Source organism: Sminthopsis crassicaudata, chromosome 3 (assembly GCF_048593235.1).
Source record: "Sminthopsis crassicaudata isolate SCR6 chromosome 3, ASM4859323v1, whole genome shotgun sequence".
In the NCBI taxonomy this organism is placed as follows: Eukaryota; Metazoa; Chordata; class Mammalia; order Dasyuromorphia; family Dasyuridae; genus Sminthopsis; species Sminthopsis crassicaudata.
This window is the reverse complement of record NC_133619.1, coordinates 88,157,274-88,183,730: the sequence shown is the minus strand read 5'-3', so window position 1 is coordinate 88,183,730 and position 26,457 is coordinate 88,157,274. Positions and strand designations below refer to the sequence as shown.

The 26,457-nt window shown below is 33.8% G+C and overlaps 1 protein-coding gene across 1 annotated transcript in view; it reads right to left on the bottom strand.

Moving 5' to 3' along the window:
- Positions 1 to 26,457, bottom strand: part of VWA8 (von Willebrand factor A domain containing 8) — a 413,374-nt gene that overhangs the window by 288,548 nt on the left and 98,369 nt on the right. The window contains exons 13-14 of the mRNA XM_074299190.1: positions 15,427 to 15,587; positions 13,393 to 13,506 (exon numbers count right to left, since the gene is read on the bottom strand). Of these exons, the coding sequence (XP_074155291.1) occupies positions 13,393 to 13,506; positions 15,427 to 15,587 (275 nt within the window). The remainder of the gene's footprint in view (positions 1 to 13,392; positions 13,507 to 15,426; positions 15,588 to 26,457) is intronic.

Below are 26,457 nucleotides of genomic sequence, written 5' to 3'. Positions count from 1 at the left end.
CCCCAAAGACTCTGCTAAAAAGCTACTAGAAATAATTCAAAATTTCAGCAAAGTGGCAGGATACAAAATAAATCCACATAAATCCTCAGCTTTTTTATATATCACTAACAAAATGCAACAGCAAGAGATACAAAGAGAAATTCCATTCCAAACAAATGTTGAGAGTATAAAGTATTTGGGAATCCATCTACCAAAGAAAAGTCAGGAATTACATGAGAAAAATTACAAAACACTTGCCACAAAAATAAAGCCAGATTTAAATAATTGGAAAGACATTCAGTGCTCTTGGATAGGCCAAGCGAATATAATAATCTATTTATTTAGTGCTATACCAATCAGACTCCCAAGAAACTATTTCAATGACCTAGAAAAAATAACAACAAAATTCATATGGAAGAATAAAAGGTCGAGAATTGCAAGGGAACTAATGAAAAAAAAGTCAGATGAAGGTGGTCTAAGTGTACCTGATCTAAAGCTATATTATATAGCAGCAGTCACCAAAACCATTTGGTACTGGCTAAGAAATAGAACGGTAGATCAGTGGAACAGATTAGATACAAAGGACAAAAAAGGGTACATCTATAGCAATCTAATCTTTGACAAACCCAAAGATACGAACATTAGGGATAAAAATTCATTATTTGGAAAAAACTGTTGGGAAAACTGGAAATTAGTATGGCAGAAATTAGATATGGACCCACACTTAACACCATATACCAAGATAAGATCAAAATGGGTCCATGATTTAGGCATAAAGAATGAAATCATAAACAGATTAGAGGAACAGAGGATAATCTACCTCTCAGACCTGTGGAGGAGGAAGGAATTTATGACCAGAGGAGAACTAGAGATCATTATTGATCACAAAATAGAAGATTTTGATTACATCAAACTAAAAAGTTTCTGTACAAATAATACTAATGCAAACAAGATTAGAAGGAAAGTAACAAATTGGGAAAATATTTTTAAAAGCAAAGGTTCTGACAAAGGTCTCATTTCCAAAATATATAGAGAATTGACCCTGATTTATAGGAAACCAAACCATTCTCCAATTGATAAATGGTCAAGGGATATGAACAGACAATTCTCAGATGAAGAAATTGAAACTATATCCACTCACATGAAAGAGTGTTCCAAATCACTACTGATCAGAGAAATGCAAATTAAGACAACTCTGAGATACCACTACACACCTGTCAGATTGGCTAAGATGACAGAAACAAATAATGATGAATGTTGGAGGGGATGTAGGAAAACTGGGACACTAATACATTGCTGATGGAGTTGTGAAAGAATCCAGCCATTCTGGAGAGCAATTTGGAACTATGCCCAAAAAGTTATCAAACTGTGCATACCCTTTGACCCAGCAGCGCTACTACTGGGCTTATATCCCAAAGAAATACTAAAGAGTGGAAAGAGACATATATGTGCCAAAATGTTTGTGGCAGCTCTTTTTGTTGTAGCTAGAAACTGGAAGATGAATGGATGTCCATCAGTTGGAGAATGGTTGGGTAAATTATGGTATATGAAGGTTATGGAATATTATTGCTCGGTAAGAAATGACCAGCAGGAGGAATACAGAGAGGCCTGGAGAGACTTACATCAACTGATGCTGAGTGAAATGAGCAGAACCAGAAGATCACTGTACACTTCAACAACAATACTGTATGAGGATGTATTCTGATGGTAGTGGAAATCTTCAACATAAAGAAGAGCCAACTCACTTCCAGTTGATCAATGATGGACAGAGGTAGCTATACCCAGAGAAGAAACACTGGGAAGTGAATGTAAAGTGTTAGCACTACTGTCTGCCTGCCCAGGTTACATGTACCTTCGGAATCTAATGCTTATTGTGCAACAAGAAAATGGTATTTACACACATGTATTGTATCTAGGTTATATTGTAACACATGTAAAATGTATGGGATTGCCTGTCTTCGGGGGGAGGGAGTAGAGGGAAGGGGGATAATTTGGAAAAATGAATACAAGGGATAATATTATAAAAAATATATAATAAAAAATTATTAAAAAAAAAAGAATAAGAGTCATTTCTTCAATAAACATATGGCCCAAAAAGGAAGATATGTAAGTTCTCAGTAGTCACATGAAAAATAAAAGGCTCTAAATCAGAAGTCTAGGGCTCATGGACTCTGGGCTAAAAAAGGTCCATAATTCTCCCAAATTCTGTCAGAATAAGTTTAATGGGGTAATGTTTAACAAAATGAATAAAAATTCAACACTATAAAGATAATGTTTACATGTGATTTGCTAAGTTAATACATGACTCACAGGGATCTGTTTCTATTTCAAATAACTAATATTTAGAAAATTTCAAATGAAAACACCTCAGATATACTACCTCATACACATCAGACTGACAAAGTTGATAAAAAGAAAAACCATAAGTGCTGATGGGACTGTGGGAAAATAAGTACCTTAATGTACTATTGGTAGAACTGTGAACTTGTCTAGTTATTCTGAAATGCAATTTAGAAGTTTGCCCCAAAAGCTATTAAATTGTATATATATATATCTTTTGACCCAGTTATATCACTATGTTAGTACCACCAAAGAGAACAAAGAAAGAAGAAAATGAACCAAGTTTATAGAAATATTTAGAGCAGTCCTTTTTTGAGGCAGTAAAAGAAAATGAAAGAGTAATCATCAATTGATAAATGACTGAACAAAATATGTCATGTATATATGATGGTTTACTACTGAGCTGTAACTAATGACAGAAGGAATAATTTCAAGGAAAATTGGAAACTCTTACATGAATACTTATAATATGCAGAGTGAAGTAAATAAAAGAAGGTCACAATTTATATAACAGCAACCTTACCATAAAGACAAACAACTCTTAAAGACTTTGGAACTCTGATATACATAATGACTGACCAGAATTCCAGAGAATTTACAATGAAACATGATACCCACATTTGATAAAAAGGTGATATACCCTAAAGTACTGGTTGAGACTTTTTTTTTTTAAACATAGTCAATGTGACAATTCATTTCATTTGACTATTACATATTAAGATAACAGAGCTTTTATTTTTCTTTCTCAATAGGAGAGAGAAAAATGAGTGTGAGGTGCCACATATTGAGGGGAAAAAGATAGATCTTCATTTAAAAAAAAGCATAATTTAAAAAATAATAATTATTATTATTCATCTACAACTCATGGCTTTAGAGAATTGACTGGAGCACTGAAAGGAAAAGACAAAGTTTATGGTCACAAGTTATTAGTATATGTCAGAAATAGAACTGGAACCAATGTCTAAAACTGCTATGATTTTATAAGTGGAAATGACATTAGAGAAGAGGCATTAACACTTGATTTGTCAATGAACTCCAAGAACCATAGGGCCATGAGACTCTAAGGATCATGAAACCTTTCCATCTGAAATGCAGCTGATATCTTCCAGATGTGCTCTCTCTCCCATTGGAGATAAACTTCTTGAAAGAAGAGATTGCCTTACTTTTCTGTTTATACTCCATTGCTTAGAGCAATGCATAGTAAATGTTTAATAAGAACATGCTTATTTTCTTGATTCACTCATGTTTTCTTGACTTTAAGGTCAGTCCTTAATGACTACAATATTTTGCCTGTATTATTAAATCAAAAATCTCTCCTTAAGAGTACATTTATCTATTTGACTTACATCGTGCACCACCTAAAGCCTAGTTATTAAGTAATGTTTGTTTTTCCGAACACATATTGCCCCTGACAGCCATTTTATTAGGTGGCTGCTCCTGCACTGCTTGGAATCTCAAAAGATTTTCCCTTCACCTTGACCTGTATATAAGTTGTTTGGTGGGGGAGGACTACACATACTGCTCTACCTTAAAAACCTCTTATTAGACCTTTACTTCTTCAGATCTCATTGGAAGAAGAAATATGATATATTAGAGAAGACTAAGCTTAAGTTCACTAGCAAGAGGAAGGGAGGAAATCCATTCTAGGTTTCAGACATTATGAGTCTCTGAACAAAATAAACTTAAGGTATCCCTAATCAGACTATAGGCTATAGACTTTGGACTACAGAAACCAAGAGAAACGTTTAAATATGAAAAACAAATAAGTATATCAGCAAAAAAAAAATTCATATATAAGTGAGTGAGTGAAAGTAAGTGAAACCAGGCTATATAAAAATTGTTTGAAAGAACTGGGGATATGATCTCAAAAGTAAGATGCCTGAAATGTGAAGATCACTGGACTTTGAGAAACAATTGTAGGAATTTCCTATGAAGCCATCTCGGTGGCACACTGGAGAAAGTGTTAGATTTGATATCAGTCTGAATCCCTGAATCACTCATTCACTATAATAATAATAATAACTAGAATTTATATAGTGCTGTAAGGTTTACAAAAGGGTGTGTGTGTGTGCGTGTGTGTGTGTGTGTGTGTGTGTGTGTGTGTGTGTGTATGTGTGTATTCACTTCTACTCATTTAAACAAAGTTGGGAAGTAGCTGCTATTATTCCTGTTTTTCATATCAGAAAACTGAGGCTGAGAAGTGAAAGGACTTCCCTATAGACATCTAACAAGTAAGTTCTGAGGCAATATTCGAAGTCTAGTTTTGCTGACTCTGAGTTCAACATCCATCCACTAGGTCTAGTATAACCCTAATCAAGTCACTTGGCTTCTGTCTGATTCTGTTTCTTCATGTGTAAAATGGGACAATAGCACCTACCTTCTCACATTTGTTATTAGGATCAAATCAAATGAGATTATTTTATAAAAAATGGTTTGCAAATTTTAAAGTACCATTTTTTGGTGATTATAATAATAACATTTATTAAATGTCAGGAGCTTTGCTAAGTGTTAGCCCTATAAAGAAAAGCAAAAACCACAAGACTACATTTTAATGAGAAAGGCAAAATGCAAACAACTATTTACAAATAAGATATACACACACACACACTTCAAATAGGAGGTTATGTTAGAGAAGAAAGTACATTTATTGGGGGAAAGGGCAAGAAGAACAAAAAAGGGCCTCTGTAGAAATTGAGATTTGAGCTGAGTCTTGAAAGAAGTCATGGAAGACAGGAAACAGAGAAGAGGAGGGGGAGAATTTCAGCTATGGAAGATAGCCAAAGAAAAAAAATAAGCAGAATGTAGAGTGTCATGTGTAAGTAACAGCAAAACGGTCAGTACAACTGGATGATAGAATACATAAACACAAAGGTAAGAAGGACCTTTTGTTGTTGTTAAGAGCTTTAAAATGCATAAAGACGACTTTTATTCTTGATCTTGGGAGATAACAAGGAATCATTGGAATTTACTGAATGGTATCACATACTTGTACTTGTCTATAGCATGTATACTTTAGGAAAACAGTTTTGGCAAAAGACTAGAGCAAAAGAGATTTGAAGCAGTGAGGTAAATCAGCAAACTGTTACTGAAGAATCTGACGGGACATTTGAGATCTAGATGGAACTTCTCATTGAGGCAGCTAAATGGTATTATGGTTAATAGCATGACTGGCCTGGAGTTAGAAAGACTTGAGTTGAAATAATTTACTGTGTGCTAAGCATTGAAGACACAAATATGAAAAAGGAAGATAGTCTCTGCCCTCAAAACACAAAAAGAAGCTAAAAGCAAAAGAGGGCAGTAGAAGGTGGTCAGTGACTAGTGGCTGTAGTTCAATGGGAAAAGAGGAAATATTTGTCCCAGGCATCCTCTCTGAATGGAAGTTTGGGGAGGAGCTCTTTGCTTCACTCTCCAATCAGAGGGATAGAAAGTACTGATGAGATATGAGGACCAAAGCTGATGTGATCTTGCAGGATATTGAGGTGCCTGATGATGAGGTTCTTTAGGTCATGGTAGAAAAACCCAAAGGAAAGCAAATATATATCTCTATCTATCTATCTATATGCATATGTTTGCATTTATTTATCTTATACTTATTCTGTCTGTACTTTATATATACATTATTATCTTCCCAGTAAGTGTATAAGAGCTTTGAGAGCAGGAATTGTTTCTCTCTTTGTACTTAGCACTTAGCATAGTGCCTGGCACATAGTGGGTGATTGGTAAATACTTGTTGAATGATTAATAACTCTGTGAAGTTATTCAAGTCAGATATGTATGCAGAGAGATATTGTTAAAAATAATATGTATGTATACTTTAACATATTTAACATGTATGGGACTACCTGCCATCTAGGAGAGGGGGTGAAGGGAAGGAGAGGAAAAGTTGGAACAGAAGATTTTGCAAGGGTCAATGTTGAAAAATTACCCATGTATATGTTTTGTATATAAAAAGCTATAATAAAAAATAAAATTTAATATAAAAATAATATGTATGTATTCTTTAACATATTTAACATGTATGGGACTACTTGCCATCTAGGGGAGGGGGTGGGGGGGAAGGAGAGGAAAAGTTGGAACAGAAGATTTTGCAAGGGTCAATGTTGAAAAATTACCCATGTATATGTTTTGTATATAAAAAGCTATAATAAAAAATAAAATTTAATATAAAAAGAATGTGTATGACATCTATCTCTAACTACTGGAAAGCTCTCCCGGAATAAACAGAATTGAGCTTCTTTTATATTTACATGAGAAATACTTTGAAAAGACAAAATAAGGTGAAAATAAGGCATAGAAGTAGTGCTAGCAATGATCTGAATCACATGTAAGACAAACCTGCACTGTGATTCTGGGAGGTGTTCCTGCAGGTGCTTCCATCTATAAAACTATTCATGATCATTAAAAATATTTTCATTCATTCACAAAAGAAGGATGTGAAGTAAAACATTCTCATATTAATTCCTCCCAGGATATCTGTAAGAAATACATCCTTCCCCTCTTCTGTTCTTGTTTAGCTCCTTTGGGAAGTCATATGGCAGTAAATATAGAGTGATAGATGTTAATTTTATTTAATTCAATTCCTCTTTTATTAAATTACTTATATGTATAAACTATGTGTACTGTATTGAGTTTTGGAGACACAAATATAAAATGTGAACAGTCTCTGTCTTTATCTTATATTTTTCTGGGTGGAGGGAGCATTATAACATGTAAATAGATGACTAAATGCAAGTTAGCACTACCAATGGAGGAAGAAGTTTCTACAGAGAAGGTAGTACTTGAATCAAGCCCTGAAGGAAACTAAAACACATAAATAAGAAGGAACATTCCCCAAAGGGAGACTGGTCATACAAAGGTTTTGGATTTAGCAGGTAGAATGAGGAATACAAGAAGCATCTAGTAGACCAGTAGCATATTCATAAAATCTGTTATAAGAGGAGTAAGATGATGATGAAGTGGATCAAAAAATTCAAAGTTCTCTAAATTTCCTCCACAAACAAAACAAAATTGTGCCTCAGAGTGATGAAATATTGCTTCTAGGGGAGACAACAATAATTTTAAAGTCCTCTGATCTTAGGGGGACTTCTGTTCTGACAATAAGTCAATGATTTTAAGTCCTTTGGCTTTGGAATCTGTGACTGATTGCCCCCCCCCTCCAACCTGAGAATTCTAAAGTTTTCCGGCCTCAGGATAATCCCATAAATTAAACTCCTAAAACAATAGTGAATAGATCACTCCTCAGTTCATTGCTATCAAATGGATATGAATAATCTGTTGGTCAATGATAGCTAAATTCCAGAGACTATTCCTCAATTCTAGCTCTGGGCCATACAATTAGTGTATTTATAACTTGAAGAACTAAATAAATGCTTCTCCTTACTTCTGTTTCTTTGATAAATTCTCTTGGAATTTAAGTTGCTTGAATTGGCATTACAATTACAATAAATTTTGCCCCCTTGACTTGGAGATGGGTTCAAGCCTGCAAATTTTTTCGAAACATCTCATGACACACATCTCTGACAATAACCTTTTGGGGTCCCTTTCGCAATCTCAACAAAAGGGAATATAAACATGGTAGAAGAGAGGTCCTCCTGGGACAAATAGAGAAAATCCAAAGAAAGACCCTGGGAAGGAGATTTGGCCATATACTTCAGTATAAGCTAGTTGAACTGAAACATCAAGTGATAAGACCTGAAGCTAGGTGGATTTGGGGATAGCTTTAGTCCCAAACACAGGAAGTTTCACCTCCCAGATAGTGTGGGGAGAAAGGGGTCTGAGTCTGGGAAGATTATGGGAAACTCTGCTGATAAGGAACATCTGCTTAGACATGGCCCTGGGCTAGAAGGAACCAGCATAGGTGAGAATAGAAGCAGTGAGGCATGGAAGCTACTGGCTGCAGGCACTTGAAGAAGGGTGTTCTTGGTTTGAGGTTCCAGGTCAAAGGGCAAATGAAGCCAAAGGCACCATGTCCACTAGAGATGAACACACTAACAAGAAACATTTTTTTAAAAAACCTGAAAAGGAGGAAAGTCACTAGTAAATAGAAAAAACTGAGGTTCATCTTCAGAGGAGGATATTAAAGTTAAAAAAAATCACTTGTACCCCAAAGAATAATTTTAAATGGTTACCTGCCCAAAAAGAATTCATAGAACTGGGAAAAAAAAGACTTTAAAAATAAAATGAGAGAGATTCCAAGAAAAACAAAATTATGAAAAGAAAGTCAACCTACTAGAAAAAGAGATCCAGAGTGTTAAGGAAGAAAATTACTTTCAAAATTAGAATTAAGCAAGGGAAGCCAGTAAAGTTGTAAGAGAGCAAGAACCAATAAGACAAACTAGAAAGAATGAAAAAATAAAAGAGAATGTGAGGGATATCATAAGAAAAACAATTGATCTGGAGAACAAATCGAGAAGAGAAAATCTAGTAACAATTGGACTACCTGAAAGCTATAGTCTAATAACTTATTGTGTTAGATAGCATATTACTATTGTCATCTGTATGTGTAGTATATTCCTCCATTTGATTGTAAACACCAGGAGAGCAGATACTCTTATCTAGAATTTATATCTCTCTTAATGCCTAAAATAGCCATAAATAAGCAAATAATAGTAACCTGAAAGTTATGACCAAAAAAAAGAAACTTGATACAATTAAAAAAAAAAAAAGAAAATTAAAGAAAATTATCCTGAAATGATAGAACAAGAGGGGACAGTAGAAAGAGAAAACCCACTGATCACACATAAAAGAAATCCTACAAGGAAAATATATGGGAACATCATTGTTAAATTTTGAAACCCCAGATTAAAGAGAAAATTTTACAAGCCACAACATCAAAAACAATTCAAATATGCTAGAGCTATAATTAGTCACACAAGATCTATCAATGGCTATAATAAAAGACTTTGGGTCCTAGAACACTATATATCAGCAATCAAAAGAACTAGAGTGGTAGCCAAAAATATATCCAGCAAAATCAAGTATGATATTGAATGAAAAAAATGGACATCTATTGAACTGTCAGATTTTCATGATTTTGTTGCAAACAAACATGAATTTCACAACAGAAAATCTGACATGTAAGAGCCAATATCAAAGACTAATTTGAAGAAACACAATAAGGACTGCAAATGAAAACCATGTATCTAAGATTGTCATTAGTAATTGGGTAGTACAAAATTGAGGTAGAGCTGAATATGATGTGATTCAAAACCATGTAGAAAAAGGTAAAAACAATAATTATGCTATATAAATGATATGCAAGAGCAAGAACAAACACAAATGAATTAGATGGGGGGAGGACTGGTAGTTTTGAAATCCTACTCACATTGGGAACGGGTAAAGAGGGATGCATGCATGCATATATACATATGTACATAAATACATATATACATACACACATATCTAGCAGGGTAGAGCACCCTCCAAAATCTAGAAAGAAACAAGAGAGGGAGGAAATAGGATAAGGCAGGGCATAAAGTTGTGTAGATTAACAGGAGTGGCATAATGTGTAGATTAATGTGAAAGGGATAAAGAAGGAAGGAAAAGGTTGGGAATTTTTCATACATGAATATGTAATGCATTGGATTCATGAATTCTCATTGTATTCTCAAACTCAGCATTCCCCAAATGGAGTTCATTATTTTCTCCTCTAAAATAACTACTCCTTGAAATTTTCCTAGTTTTGATAATATATAAGGCAACCTTTCCTGCAGTCAGCCTAATTTGTATACACAGAGTAATCCTTGATTCCACTCTCCCAAACCCCTTCCCAAATTCTCTTAGCCCTTACATAGCAATCCCTAGGATGTTCTCCCTCTATTCAATGAGTTCAGTGTCAGGTTCAGTCTTCATCTCCACCCCTAATTCATGCCCTCATTCCAGGGGATTTCAACATATATATCAATGTTCCCTAACATATCATAATGATGGGGATTGAGGTCCCTTTAAGATTTCTTTCTGATTTCCAACCTTCCCCCTCCTCTCCCTCCTCTCCCCCCTCTCCCCCTCCCCATGGCTGAAGATGCTAGGATCTTTTGATTTACAAATCCTGGTCATCCAGGCTTTCCCAGCTCCCACCGGATCTGAGCTAACTTGGGTTTTCCCAGCCCCCCACTATCTGCTCAGGTTTCCCAACCCCCACAAACAGTTTCTTCCTTATCTGAAAAATCCATTGAATTCTATTCAATGCTGACCCTGGCTGAAAACCCGCCAGGAGCCTGGGACTTCACCCACCTTCAAGATCATAAAAAGGAAACTCTGGCATCCACTCATTGCAGAGGTCCCAAACATGGCATCCTTACACTGGTCATGTCAAGGATTTCTGCCCACCAGAGCCACCCTAGCTCTGGTGTTTTCCTACCTTTTAATCTTACTTCCAAGCCCTACAATAAACCTTTTTTTTATCAATCTAGGTTTTCGGACTTGTAAATTCCTTTACAGGGGACTCTGCGCCATCACTAGGCTATCCTTGACGAACCAAAAGGGGTTCCCCCTTTCCTAACTCTCATCAATAATATCCCAATTTCTCAATTTTCTGGACTCTATTTGTAGATTTATTCCCTGCCTCTACTTCTGCTATACAAGGGAAGGATCACTCCCTTGGTCCTACCAGCATCCACAAGTTTTTACTTTCTATGTTTGAGAATTCAAATTTTCCTTTATCCAAATATGCTCTTTTATATTTCCATCTTTCTCTATGCCTCACTCCTCCTAAATGTACTTTTTTTGTCTTCATCATATTCTCCAAAATCTCATCCCTCAGAGTTACTCAAAGCCATCACCCTTAACTCTGGTTATATTTTCCTTTCCTAATCTCAACCCTGGTGAACTACAATATGCTCTGTTTGTAAATTCGTTGTTCCCCTCTCTTACTGCTGATTATACCTTGCCAAAACCTAACTTCACATTACTTCCACCATCAATCTTCACTGCTATATACATGCTACTACACACAAGTGAAGGAAATTGTGAAACTATTGAGTGGGTCAACTACAAATTCATGTTACTCAGTGGGTTCCTTACTCTAGCAAGGCAACCCTACTATAACTTTCTAATTGATTTCCTATATCACTCCCCATAGCAGCTATTCCAAATCTTCCTTTATCCTTATAGGCTTCTCTTACCACCAACTCTCCCTTCTTAGCTGAGGACTTTACCTTACACCTCACCAAAATTTGAGGTAATCCAACAAGAGATCCTTCTTCCCTCTTCATTTCATATGTCTATGATGTCATTCCCTATTATCTCTTTTTTTACTAGACTTTGATAATGAAGTACTACTAGTATTTACCAGAGTCAACTTCTCCCAGATACCCTTAATCTTATCCCCACCCATCTTTTCCAATACATTAATTCACCATCATCCATTCTTTTAATTCTTATCTCTTCCTGTCAACAAGTCTTTTCATGGTGCAGACAAATATAAGCAAGTACCACTGTTACAAATAAACAAACAAAACATCAAAAGAGCCTACAGTACAGACCAACTATTGTCCTCTATAGCTTTCCTCCTTTTCTCAGGAAAATTCCTTGAAAAAGTAATTTACACATTCTGTCTTTGCTTCCCTTCACTTGATTCTCTTCTAATATTCTGCAATCAGGCTGCTTATAGCTCCAATGGATTAAATGAACATTTCTATACCAATCTACCTAGTGGACTCAACTAATGTATTGTCAACTGTGTATTAGATATTTCAACCTGTATATCTCATAGGCTTCTCAAATTCAAAATATCAAATGCAAAGCTCATTATCTTTGTATTTCTCTTCCAAAATTCTTCCCCTATTTCTGAGACATTTCGTTTACCTAGGCTTAAAAAGTTGGTATTATCTTCAACTCTCTTCTCATGTTCACACTGTATGTCTAAACAGTTGCAAAGACTCTTTTATATGCCCCAGACCTGTTCAACTTCTCTCCACTGACACTGCCAATACTTTTGTTGAGAATTTTATTTCTCATGTTGACCTCAGCAATTGCTTTCTAACTGGACTCCTTGCCTCAAGTATTCCTTTCTTCTAAATCAATTTCTACACAATTACCAAAGTGATTCTCTTAAAGCATAGGCTTGACCATATCACCCTGTTTCTCAATAACTGACAATAGCAACCTGTTACTCATAGAATTAAATATAAATTCTTCTGCCACTTAGGCCCCTTCATAACTTTCCAAGTTTTTTGTTTTGTTTATTCAAAAACCTAGCTATACTGGCCTATTTGCTGTTCTTCCAACTATTCTATGTCTTTAATTTTCATGTCTTTGCAGTGATTAACATATTTTCCCTTCCTAATGCATGGTTCTGAGAATCTCTGTTTCCTTAATGTAGCAACTCAAGCACAATCTCCTATGCCTTTCCTGGCCTTTCCTAAGCCTATCTTCCATCTATTTTGTACTTATTTTTTATATACTAACTTACAAGGTATGCTGTCTCCTCCACTATAATGTAAGCTTCTTGTGAACAGGAGGGAGGAGAGAAATTTTGCTTTTTTGGGGGGAGAGGAGAAATTCTCAGCACCTGGCACAATATTGGATACATAAAAGTGCTTAATAAATGCTTGTTGATTGATTCTACTTATGAGAAAGTTAGCATGACATAAGAGACATAATCCTTAACTTATATTTCAAGGAACTAGATTCACATTTCATCTCAGTTAATTATAAATTGTGTAATCAATGGCAATTAACTTTTAAGACACATTTTCTTTAGATGTAAAATGGGGATAAGAATAGCTAACCCATCTACTTCATTAGATTGTTGCAAAGGAAGTTTTTATTCAAACTTTATATAACACTTAGAGTAGTATATGTATTTATAAATGAGTTATTATAAAGCATATAAAGCTATATAATTATTCAACACCTTTACTGGGTAAGAACAAAGAAATTTAAGAATAGTTCACATGAAAAATTCAAAGATATTCTTGTGTTTAAAAGTTCAAACAAAATGCAATTATTTTGTAAAAGTTTAAAATTTTAAACAATGTTGACCCTCATAAAAAAGAACACATTGAATCAAACACAAAGTTAGTTTGAATCCTTGACACTTTGAATCACAAAATAAAAGGTCCCCCAAATTACCTCTTTTTTAGTTGCTCATCAGACAACTGCAGTTCCTCTTTTAAATGCTGGTACCTGTCTTCCCTTAGCAACCTTGAGCCATCATATAAAGTCAGTTCTCTATCATGGATTAATCTATTGGTATTAACAGGGAAAAAGAAAAGATTAAATTACTGAGTTATTAGCCATCCGTTACTTCATTTATAATCCCTGTGTTAACAGTGGGGAAGAGTGGATAAATCCCTTGCTTTGGGGAAAAAACAAACAAACAAACAAACAACTGGGAGTTTTTGTACTAGCTAGAAGTAAAAATACCAAAATTATAATTTTTGGCTCTAATACTTACTGGCTATATAACTACAGATAAGTCTCTTCTGAGGCCCTCCATTTTCTTTTGCATATAATGAAAGGGTTGAATGAAATGATCTCTAAGATTTTAAAACAGTATATAGTTCTATTAAAAAAAATCTACTGGCTACTGGGAATAAGAATATTGATAGATTAATTGTAGATATATCTGCTATAGCAATTGCTGGTTGATCTTCTGGCTTTAATGTTAAAGAACACAGATCATGAAAATTGAGTGTTGTTGGCTATACCATTTGAAAACTGGCTGGATGGCTCACTTTGCTCTTATTAGGAGTATTCTCTGTCATTGCATAACTCTTGATGATGCTTCTACATACATGATCTCATTTCAGTCTCACAATTAATGAGGTGGGTATTATTATCCCACATGAACAATTGTTTCCAGGTCCTCCCCTTAACTCTGCTCTGATACTTTTAGCCCACACACTGCTTCAAAGTCTTTGTTGACTATTTTATAGCTATTCCAAACATTTTCTAGGTTATGGGCCCTCTACTGTGGCTACTGTTTACTTCACTCATTGCTCAGCTGGATTATGAGGGGGAAAAAACTTTCAAGAAATTACTTATGGAAATGAATCAGATTTTTCTACTGATAAGGGATAGGGTGGGTAAGGAATTTATTGAGAGGGTGGTGTTATTTGTATATTACATCTATAATAGGTGAACAGGGAATATGCTTCTGATTTTATTTTAATTTCTAATAATTAAAAACACAGAAATATACTTAAAATTAATCAAGATTAGTACTTGTAATACACTTGCAATTTAAATAATGCATATGCTTTGTGGTGTTTTAACCTCTCAAACATGTTCACTTTCTGGCATGAAAGGCAAAGTGTTCTGGTTAATATAAATTTCCAGATAATCAAAGTTCAATCCTATTACTTTATCTCCACAGCTGCAACAATGAAATATGGGGGGGGGGGAATAATTTTATTATCATTCTCTTTGAACTCTTTAAGAGATAAAATTAGATCCCTGTGAAAATTATAAAATGAGATTCTACTTCTCATAATACAATTTCAGAGAAGGAAGTCAGGGTTTCTTTTCTAATGTGAAAACAAGAAAAAAGACTTAATTTCATATACAACTTAATATTCTTTATTTATTATATAAAATATTATATAAATAATTATATAAAATTATTATTATTTATAACATATTCTGACAAATGTTTACCTATTTTTATATGGATGAATCATACTTGCAAGTTTTCAAAAAGCAAGAAAAATTAACAAATGTTTGACCTGTGCCTCACAGGGCTTCTGTGTAAAATGAAGTTGTGTCTTAGAGTAAGAAAATTCCAAATTTAATAATTTTTGAGGTTTTATTTTCTTTTGTAGCTTTTAAAAAGAGAACTTAATATGAAGATTGGGAGTTTCTTCCACCTCCATCCTTTTTTTATTAGGGGGAAGATGTTTACCTGAAGCTTAAATTACTTGTTATACCCACTTCAAACACACACACACACACACACACACACACACACACACACACACACACACACACAGAGGTATAGGTATATGTGCTATATATAATGTGTCAAAATAGATCTAGAAATATATGTGTGTGTAATTTGCATATGCATTAAAAAAAATCTTAGCATCTTTTAACATTTTTCCCCAAAAGCAAAGAAGAGACTTTTACATAAAATTTTTAGACATATTTTTCATAACCTTTACTAACCTTTGGAGTACAGCCAGCGTACCAGCATTAACACGATGAATGCCATCCAAGAGAACAAGCTTTCCTTCTAGAGCAGCAGTAACAAGTGGAGAAGACCTCCAAGCAGTATCTCCATTGGGAAGAGTATATCTCTGCTGTAACAAATCACGGGCTGTCATATCCTATGATCCCCAGACCCAGAAAAGAATATACAGGAATGAGTATTAAACTGAGGAAAATATTATCACAAGTATTTGAAACTATTGTTTTTCTTAATGAAAGAACCCATGAGATGAAAACTCATTTTTCTTATCAAAATAAAGAAGCTAACTCAATGCATTTTCTTGGCCTTTTATTGGGCATATGTTTGTTATAATTTTTAATATTATTGTTCAATGGCTTAATAACATTGGGATTATTATAAATTCCTTTTATCACTTCCTTTATTTTTCTTGACAGACTTTTTTTTTTTTTCCTTTTGGAATATGCTCATTCATTCTATATGGGTGATGTATTTTGCAGTAATTTCCATATGACTTAACTAAATTTAGCTCAATGTTATGTTAAATTCTGAAGGAACCCAAATGAGCCAATTTCTTTTTAAGGACTAAGGGTTTTGCAAAATTAGGCCATGCCCAGGGATTCTTATCAAATGCTGTGCATCTTCCTGCAGTTGATGAGCTTTGCAGAGAAGTCAACAGTTGTGATCATTACTGTGACTGGTTATATGTTAGAGAGAGATTTGTAATTTGAGGAAACCAAATAGAATAGCCACCAGACAAATTACAGGAATTGAAATATCATGGCAAGGCACTTACATGCAATTAAAAAACATGACACACATATACACAATGTGCTAAAATTAAAATAATGTAACAGACCAAAGTAGGCTATTAATAGTTCCAGCACATTTGTGGGCTTTTCATATCAAAGGCAATGAAGCCAGAGTGTGAAACCACATCCACCCCATACCCCCCACCCCTATTTATTGGTGTTCAGGAAATGATTTCTTTTATAGTTTTGAGTTTTAATTTATTCTAGGTTTCAAATAATGTACAATGTCTATCAAATACTAATTAAAAAGAGACAGTTACAATTGCATCAATGTTATTCAAGCAATATTTTGTAATCATGAATGTATTTTTTTGTTACACAAGGCCAATGAAAATCTTACCTACCAAAAAACTTAACGCTTCTTTCAAACATTTCACTATTATGAAAATGCTTTAAAAACTAATTATTTTTAAGCTGATGTTGAAATTTAAGACATTCAAAAAATAATGACAGTCAAGTCCAACAAGCCCTTAGAACCTTAAGGTCTTGTGGAACCTTCAGATTGAGAAATCAAGCTAACATTTTCTATAGCTTTGCATATAAATTTTTCTAATTTTGAATTATTTTCTTGAATTTCTTGAATTCTTTAAGTGTATATAATGTTAGAATGGTATCATCATTTTTGAAGCCAATGATAATAAAAATTCTAAAACTTGTATTCATAAAAGAACATACCCAAATTCCAATTGTAACTTTTTATTAAGAGTCCTCAATGGAGAGAGAGTGGTGAAATATCAGAAAATTACTGTGGCATAAAAAGAAAAGGATCAAAGAATCATAGATTTAGATCTGGAGGAAACTTAAAAATCAGCTTTTTAGTTGGACTGAGAAGTTTTTGATATTTGTGCATTACAGATCTGCAAGAGGTAGAATTTTCCAGTATCTTAGGCTAATGACTTTTCTCCATTACTTCAAAATAAGGAGTCTGTACAATGTACTTTTAGTGAAAGAAACTGCTCAGATTTAGAGATATGTTGTTTCATCATCACCTTTTTTTATCCACAAGGGTACAATAAAAGGAATACATACAGAATTCTTGGCATGTCAAATTTAATTTGACATATAATAATATATATAATAACCCTGCTCACTCTGGTGATGGAGGAGATAAACATTCTTCATTTCTATCACATCCTACACATTAAAGTAAAATTCTTGGGGGGAAGGAGGAAGGAAGACAACAGTAGGAATATTTCCCATGATAAAAGTTATTGGTTGTTACAGTTAAAATCCAGGTTGTTAACCATGATGAAAGCTAAGTATTTTTTGTTTCCTGAAGTACAAAAAGATACTGTCACTCCTAATTTTTACAATCCAGTTATAAGATGCTATTTTACGTGAAACAGGTACAAAAATCAAACAAACAAAAAAATTGATGTTTCACAGAGTAAACAATTGTACTTCATAAATCTTAATTAACAAACATATTCTGTATCAAATTTTCAAAGTCCCCTGATAATAAAGGTAGCAATTATAAATAAAGCATTTGCTTTAAAAAAAAATTAATGATATTCTTCCATATCCATAATTTCAGAATGCCTGTTTTTGTAGTACTCAGAAAATGCTTTAATATAAGCTTGTTTTAACACGTACAACATAAAACTGTTTTTTTCTTTCATTAATGATGCTGTTGTTTTTCAGCATTTTAAATTTAATTTTAAAACATTAATTATTATGTGTACAGACAAATATAGCAACATACATAATCAGATGTTCTCTTATTTTCTTCCTGCTTATCAACAGCACTCTGTAAAGCAAAGATGAATGCTTCCATTTTTGTATACGTTTTTCTCATCCCTGAATTGTAAAGTCTTTGAACCTCAGAAAGCAAAAATAGCACCAATGATGTCACAGAGCCTGAACCATTTCCTCTTTCTGCATTTCCTTAAAAGTCTTAAAATAACAGGACGTGAAATCTAGTTCCTTCAGGGTTACCACCATTGTCTGACCTAAAGCCTCACCTTCAAATCCCTGGAAAACATCCTTAATCCATACTACAACTGTAACTTTCCAGAATTTTGATGTCTAATTTCCTGAGGGAAAACCCCCACAAGATTTAATTTTTAAGAGAAGAAAACAGCAGTGCCGTAGACAATTGTGTAACTGAAAAACATCAGAAAATAAACACATGGACTGAGGATTATTTCAATTTTGAAAAACTCATAATGTTAACTGAATTTTTCTAAGATATCCACAAAATCTAGAAGATGGAAATCATCAGTTAAATAACCACACAAAGTTGGGTAGTTGTGGATAAGCTGAAGAATAAGAAAACAACTAGTTTAATAAACAAAATGTTTTTCAAAGAAGAAAATCCAATAGAAAAATGTAATCTCTCAGATAAAACATGAAATTTAAGTGAATATTAAACCTGAGATGAAAACTAAGTATGTTTTCATTTTATGATACAAAAAAAAATTGTATTACATAGGATTAGAAAGAAACTGAAATTCTATAGGTTTCTCAGGGTTACTTTAAATAAATTTAACTGATTCAATTGGATAAAGTCCTATCAGACATAGTAATGGAGAAGTTATGATAGAAATGTTCATTCTCAACTATTATCTCCAGTAAGATTTCCTCCGATAGTCTATAAGCAATACAATAAGGGATTAATTATGTTGCTACTTGTTAGTGGCAGAATATTGTATAAACAGAGAATGTTAATAATTTCTAGGCACTCTGAATACAACTCCACAATGATTTACAGATTCTAAGTATGCTCAATGAATAGAACATGTGGCAGTTTTCCAACATCCCTTAGTGTCACTTATGTTTGATCTTAACCCCAAAAAAAGTCTCTCGTTTTACATATATTGTAGAAGTATTTTTAAACTCTTCCTTGCTTTATACTTCAGCTTTTTTTAAAAGGCTATTTTTAAGTTCAAGAAAGTAGAAAGCAACAGAAATGCAATGGGACTATGGGGAAATGTTCCACTTCTGAAAATTGGGAAAATGGATTCTATAAACTAGTCTTTGGTGATCTAGATAGCAATTATAGACAAATTTTACGACAAAATTTAAGAACAGAGAAGATAGTATGTCAGAATAACCCTACTGTCCTTTTTAAGTAGATTTACTATACTGTCAGGTTAAGGAAATCGTATAAACTTAAGATGTCTGGATGTCAGCAAGGCATCTTAAGGTTGGATGGATAAGTCACATTCTCCCTAGGCTTCAATTTTCTCAGTGGCAGATAGGATAATATGAGCTTCATCACCTTCTCTAGCTCCCACATCATAGGCAGATGGAATTATCCAATTCAAATAAAACTCCAATCAAGTGAACTGACCAAAGTAGATTATGAATAAAGCATGAAATTATAGACACTTTAGGAAAACATAGATTGCTTCAGATTTAGAATAAAGACTTGTTAAGGAAAAGATGTTCTATCAAGCCAAAATTATTTTTAAGTACTACTGGAAAATCTGTTTGAAATTTAATTTAATAAGTAAGGTTGATTATCTTACTATAATAATATTGTGGATTTGATAAATAGTGCATTAGCTGTAACGATCTGTGACTTGGTACAGCTTTGGTAAAAAATGACGATTTCCACAGATATATAATCTCTCTTTTGCCTAACTACAACTTCCTATATAATTCTGGAGGGGAGGGTTTGGGAGTTTTGTTTTTAACCACCTTCCTCCCTGCCTTCTAGATCTATTTCTCCCATGCATATATACTGAACCTTTCCTGAATACAAAGAAAAGCTTTAATGAAAGTCAACTGACACAAACAAAACCTGGCTCTTGTAGTGTATTATATAACCCATTCATAGCCACCACCACTTTACAGATAAGAAGAAACTGTATTTCATCATTTCTCCAAGCACTATATATTACATACAAGGCTAAGAGGAAGATGATATTGATTCAGGATAGAGTAGTCAGATAAGACTTTACAAAGAAGGGGCATTAAAACTGTGTCTTGAGGGATATTATACTGCATTAATGGTATTCCTATTCATATTATAATATTATTAAAATTTTTAAATAACTATTATTTATTTTAAATATATATAAGTATTGCACATACAGCATAATCAGATTCCTAAAAATTGATTATAAAGTTAACGTTGCAAGTGCTGGACTCAGTTTCGCACTGAATCTAATGTCAGAATTGATCCAAAGGTTATGAATCATTGAAAGGTAGGTAAAGGCAAGGAGATGTTTTGAGGAAAAGAATGGGTCAATTTGAAATAATGGATAGTTTAGATGTTTTGTCATCTTATCACTGGGACATGAATAGTTGGCCCTTATCTCACTTCTACATCAGTTTACAAACAAGCAAGAGTTCTATGTTATCAGATTTATTATTAAAACATTTAGGTGATATTATTTTATTAGAAGAAAGAGCTAAAAAGGGGCCAAATATACTAGGAGAGATAGTGGTTTCTATTGTCCTCACTACTTGTAATCAACAAATACTTATTAGATTCCCAGTATACCCCATGAATCTCATACTCCATAAAGCATTTATTATGCAATGTAGCCTATTATAATTATATATCTATTTTTCATCTCCATTAGAACATCTCCCTATTAGACTATAATACCATCTACCTATTAAGATATAAGATATCTCCATATTAGACTATAATTTCCAAGAAGACATGACAATCTTACCTTAACTCTGTATTCATTCCTGCATCTAGCAAAGGGCATTGTACACAGAAAGAATATAGTAAATCTTTGTTAAATCTATTAAAGAGTATCCTAGTACAGAACCATATGCAGACAAAAATGAAAACAGAGAATTCTGTCATCTTGCTAGCTAATTTTTCATATGCTCTGTATAGTGCAAGTAATCAATACAATGGTAAATACTATATCTCAGTGTCAATGCAGTGACATATCACTAGTGTGCTCAGTGAACAAAGCCTCCCCCATTTTACTTTCCCTATATAGTACCTCATGCTACAGACCTTACTGTAGTTTCTCTTCTTGAAAATTTGCTTTCAGCTAGCCATCCTAAAGCAAAAGATACAATAAACTATAATAAGATGTCAATAGGAGATAATAGTTTAATAATGTTACTCTTTCCATGCATATTTTTATTCTAATGGGATAATAAATAAGCCCAAAAGTATTCTACCAATAGAGTTTTGATAGTTCTTGACTAAGGGAAGATATTTTGGGACAGAGGGTTTTCCACAGATTTCATCATACCACATAAGCAGAAGCCTATCCACAAATAAGTAAGACCCAGAACACACTCAGATTTTCAGTTCTCTTTCTCCTCAGCTTCATATATTCTGCTTAATAAAATCCATTTCTAACGTATCTTTTCATAACCTCCTCTTTTGTAGTTCCTCCAAAACTATTAAAAGGCTGTAATCATCTAGAATTAACTAATGTTAGTTCAACTGCTTTTTAGATACCTCTAACTATATATCCTTTTGGTATCTCCAACTCACTATGTCTAAAACACACTTCATTATTTTTCCCCTACAAACTTTTTTTTCTTCCTAACATCCCTATTACTGCTGAAGATATCACTATCCTGCCAGTCATGTAGACCTACAAGCTCACTCCACATATCTGATCTACTGCTAAATCTTATAATTTTTACCTTCACATTCCCACCTCCCAGTGTCCCTCAACCCCAATTTTACTCAAAGATTACTTCACTTTTTACACCATTTAAGTTTTATATGTACAGTTACTTTCATATTATCTCCACCATTGGAATATGAGCACCTTAGGGTAGGGATCATGTTTTTGCTTTTTCTTGAATCCCTAGAACTTACCATAACGCCTAGCAAAGAACAGTAATTTATAAATTTTGACTGTCATCATCTCTTCTATACATTCATTTCTCTCCACTCACAAAGCTTATGAGGACACTCAGGCCTTCATTAACTCTCTTCTGAATTATTTCAAGAGTCTTTCAACCTGCCCTCCAAGGCTTTCCTCACTCCAATTCACCATTTACTCTACTGTCAAAGTAATTTTCCTAAGGCACTAATCTTATCATGTTACTTCCTCCCCAATTTGATGAACTTCATGGTTTCTCTATGATTTCTCCTGACTTCAAATCTTTGGTATGGGTTTTCTTATGTCTGATGTGCTCAGCCTCCCTCAATTATATCTCCTCAACTTCCTTAAGATTCATGCTAAAACCCCACCTTCTGAAGTACACCTTTCCCAATCTCCCCTACTGCTTATATTGCTTTCTGAGATTACCTTTAAAATACTTTAAATATATCTTGCATATGCCTAGTTAGTTTTATGCTACACTCCTCAATGTAAGGTCTTTGAGAACTGGGTCTTCTCTGTATTCCCAAAACTGAGCCATTGACTGGGTAATGTAAACAAATTAGGAAGAGCTACATTAATATTTTGGAGTTCAGAAAATTTGGATTAGTAGCTCTGCCACAAACTGAGGCACTGCATAAAGCACATCTCACTTTTCTCTTTTATAAAATTAAATGATTAGAAAAATAACAAGCACAGATTTAGAACTAAAAATACTTCAGATTTTATCTAGTTTAAGGTCCTCCTTTAAAAAATTGGAAAAAGAGGCCCAAAGAGATCGCTGATTTTTCCAGAATCACACAACTGCCAAGTTTAAAGACGGTTCAATGACATAGTCCTCTGACTTAAAATCCAGCACATTTTGCCCTCAACATGGGGCATGGGTAGAGTAAAGGCCTACATTTGTGCTTTCTAAGACATACCTGGGATTCAGAATTCTAAATATACACACATTTTCAGATATCAGAAAGAATTTCTCAATCCCAAAATTCTACAAATTCAGAATTACTCACAATCAGTTGCTTATTACCAGGACTAGCCATGCTCTAATGACTATAACTAATGACTTTCTCTGTACAAAGTGGTACTTCCATGATTAAACCAGCCATTTAATGTTCCTATACAATTATTAAACTATAGTCTTGTAAATGTGAATCATTTGTCACTTCCCCAAATTATAAAGCTAAAATCCAAATCTCTGTGGGATGAAAAACACATATCAAGCATGCCCAGAAGAGTGGGTAAGAAGCCTTCCTTATAGTCTCATCATAAACTCACAGAAATTAAGCCCTGTTGTAAGAACATATATGGCTGATCAGCAGTCCCCAATTTACCCAAGCAGCGCTATCCCTTATAGAGGAAAAGAGAATTGATCTTATTTGTCTCCTTTCCCTCTGTCATTCCTGGAACCTTTTGAAAACTCATTTTCAGTTAAATCATAAGAGCCTACTTCAGGGACCTCAATGGAGGGAAAGAGAAAAAGAAGGAAAAAAAACATTTATTAAGTACTTTCTATGTACCAGATGCTGTGCTAAGTGTTTTACAAATAGTATGTCATTTGATCATCAAACATAGACAACAAATGAATTCCCAACTAATAAATATTTCTGACAGAAGAACAGAAGTCACAAAAAAGACCCTAAAAGGTCATATAATCACAAAATTTAGAGATCCAAGAAACTTAGAAAAAGATAAAATCATATAATCCAACTTCTTCTATTTATTGATGAAGTCATGAAGCACTGAGATGGAAAATGACTTGATCAAAAATCACCCAAGTTTTTTAAACAGCAAAGCTACATTCCTAGGCTTTTTTTTTTCTCTCACTATACTAGGAGAAGGAAGGAAAACAGTAGGTTAGAAGAGAAAGCATTGTTTTCTGGCCAGTTTCACTGATTAAAATAAGAAATATTAATTTTTGTGTTTCCATAAATTAGGGAAACTAATTCAATTCAATAACACTTAGTAAGTAATTACAGTATATTAATATTCTCCCTGGGTAGAAGAGAGGCACAGACCAAAGATAATTTTTTTTTAATTAAGAAGGGAGAGAATCCATGTTCAGTTGGAGGAAATAAGGAAGGATATCACAGAAAATGCAATAGCTAACCTGATCTTTGAATGACAATTTCAATTGACAGAAAAAAATGGTCAATTTGGTAGAAAAAGAGTCATACTGGTACATAGAATCTCAAAATCTCAGAAGCAGAAGGGATATCAGAGATATTTGAACAGGCATCTCGCCATAAGAAATCTGACAAATGCCTTTCATTGTCTTCTTCAAGGTTTCCAATGAAGGAAAAGCCAATGCCTCTCGTTTCCATTTTGAATTGCTGTACTTATTTGGAAGTTCTTCTTACACAGAAACTAAATTTGAAAATAGTGTAATTTGACTAGAACATAAAGGGAAATAGAGAGAACTGTGGATGAAAAGGTAAGCTGAAGCCAGGCTTCCACATTAGAAAGATTATTTTTAGTTGGTGTGATGAATGAAGTGAGGAAGACAAAAGCTAACAGCAGGAAAACTATGTAGGAAGCTATAATTCAGGTGAGCATTAAGGAGAACCTGAATTAGTGTAGGGATAGTATATAATGAATGGGAGGGGACAGATGCAAAAAACATTACCAAGGTAATAATATTATCAGGCAATTGAGTGAACATGGATGGGAGAGAAGAAAGAATGAATAATGAGTCCAAGATCTGGAGTTTAGGTGACCAAGAAGATGGTAGTACTAACAATAAAAATAGAGAAGTTGAGGGAAGAAGTTTTAGAGGCAAGCTAATCAAATGCTTTCTTAACAATGATACACAAGGGAGGTAGAATCTAACTTTCAGTACGTCCTTGTGATTTTATTGGTGTAGGAAGCCCTGAATAAAGAACTGCTTCTACTAATACAAGGCAATAGGGTTATTTAATTTTTAGTCTTGGAGAGTTGTTTGGGACACTAACAAGTTAAATGACTTGCCTGGGGATACTCACAGTCATATGTGTCAGAGGGAGGACTTGAACCCTGATCTTCCCAAATCCAATACTAGCTCTATCTACTTTTACTTTTATCAAACAAATGAGGTAAATATAGTGCAGAATAGTCGACATGCCAGCAGTCACAAATCTGGTGAATAATAGCAAAATCAGAATTCAAACTCAGGTCTTCTGACTTCAAATCCAGTACTTTGCTCCATTTCTCTCATTGCCTTTTCTGAGCCCAACTTCCATTGAAAAGTAGTAGTGAAAAATCCTTTATCAAAATATTAAAAACTGGTTATAAAGCATAAATGGAATCTCACCGATCAAGGTAAACAAATACACTATTATCAAAGTACTCAGGATTTGATTATAGTGTCCCTTATATTTGAGGTTGTTCCAAAAGTCCTTGACTTGAATACTTCCTTCCTCTGATTCATTTAAACCTCAGTTTGTTGACCATCAGTGATGTGCATTCTAAAGGTAGGAAGTCCTTATTTGGAAGGATTTTTGGTCCCTTTACTATTTTTTTTTCTCTTTAAGCCTCAGAATTTAATAGTACTACTTATTTTTATACATGTAGCCAAAGGCTTCTTAGAAATCTAATAAATAAATTCTTCATGATTAATAAATTTGTTAAGATAGCATGAAACTTATTCTCCGCCACTCAAAAAGCTCCTCAAAGGTTATCACTAAAGTGTAATATATTTCATAATATTTAAAAATATAAGTTGAAGTATTTGATTTAAATATTAAATTAAAAGTAGAGTTTAAATTACGAAGATCATCAAATCTCAATCTAAATTTCCATGGAACTACTCTTCAAATGAGGCTCTTATAATCTATATCAGTGGTACTCAAACTTTTTAAATAGGGGGCCAGTTCACTGTCCCTCAGACTGTTAGAGGGCCGGACTATAGTAAAAACAAAAACTCACACTCTGTCTTCACCCCTCAGCCCATTTGTCATAACCTGGTGGCCGCATAAACATCCGCATCTGGCCCGCGAGCCATAGTTTGAGAACCCCTGATCTACATAGTAGATTTACAGTTCATTGTTCATACAGTCATATAGTTATTTGTGACTTTAATATATTAAAATAAAATATATTTATTTTTCAAAACATATGCATGGATAATTTTTCAACATTGACCTTTGCAAAATCTTGTGTTCCAAATTTCCCCCCCCTCTTCTCACTCCCCTTTCCCTAGATGGCAAGTAATCTAACATGTTAAACATGTGCAACTCTTCTATACATATTTCTACAATCATTATGCTGCACAAGAAAAATCAGATCAAAAAAGGAAAAAAATTTGAGAAAAAATGCAAAAAACAAAAAGACTGAAAATGCTATGTTGTAATCCACACTTGACTTTAAAATATTAATGCAAAAAAATTACCAAATTTAAATGAGCAAAAAATGATATATTCTTTAAAATCTGCATAGTTCAAAAGCATTCAAATAAGATACTTGTTTTGCTCATCAAAAGCAA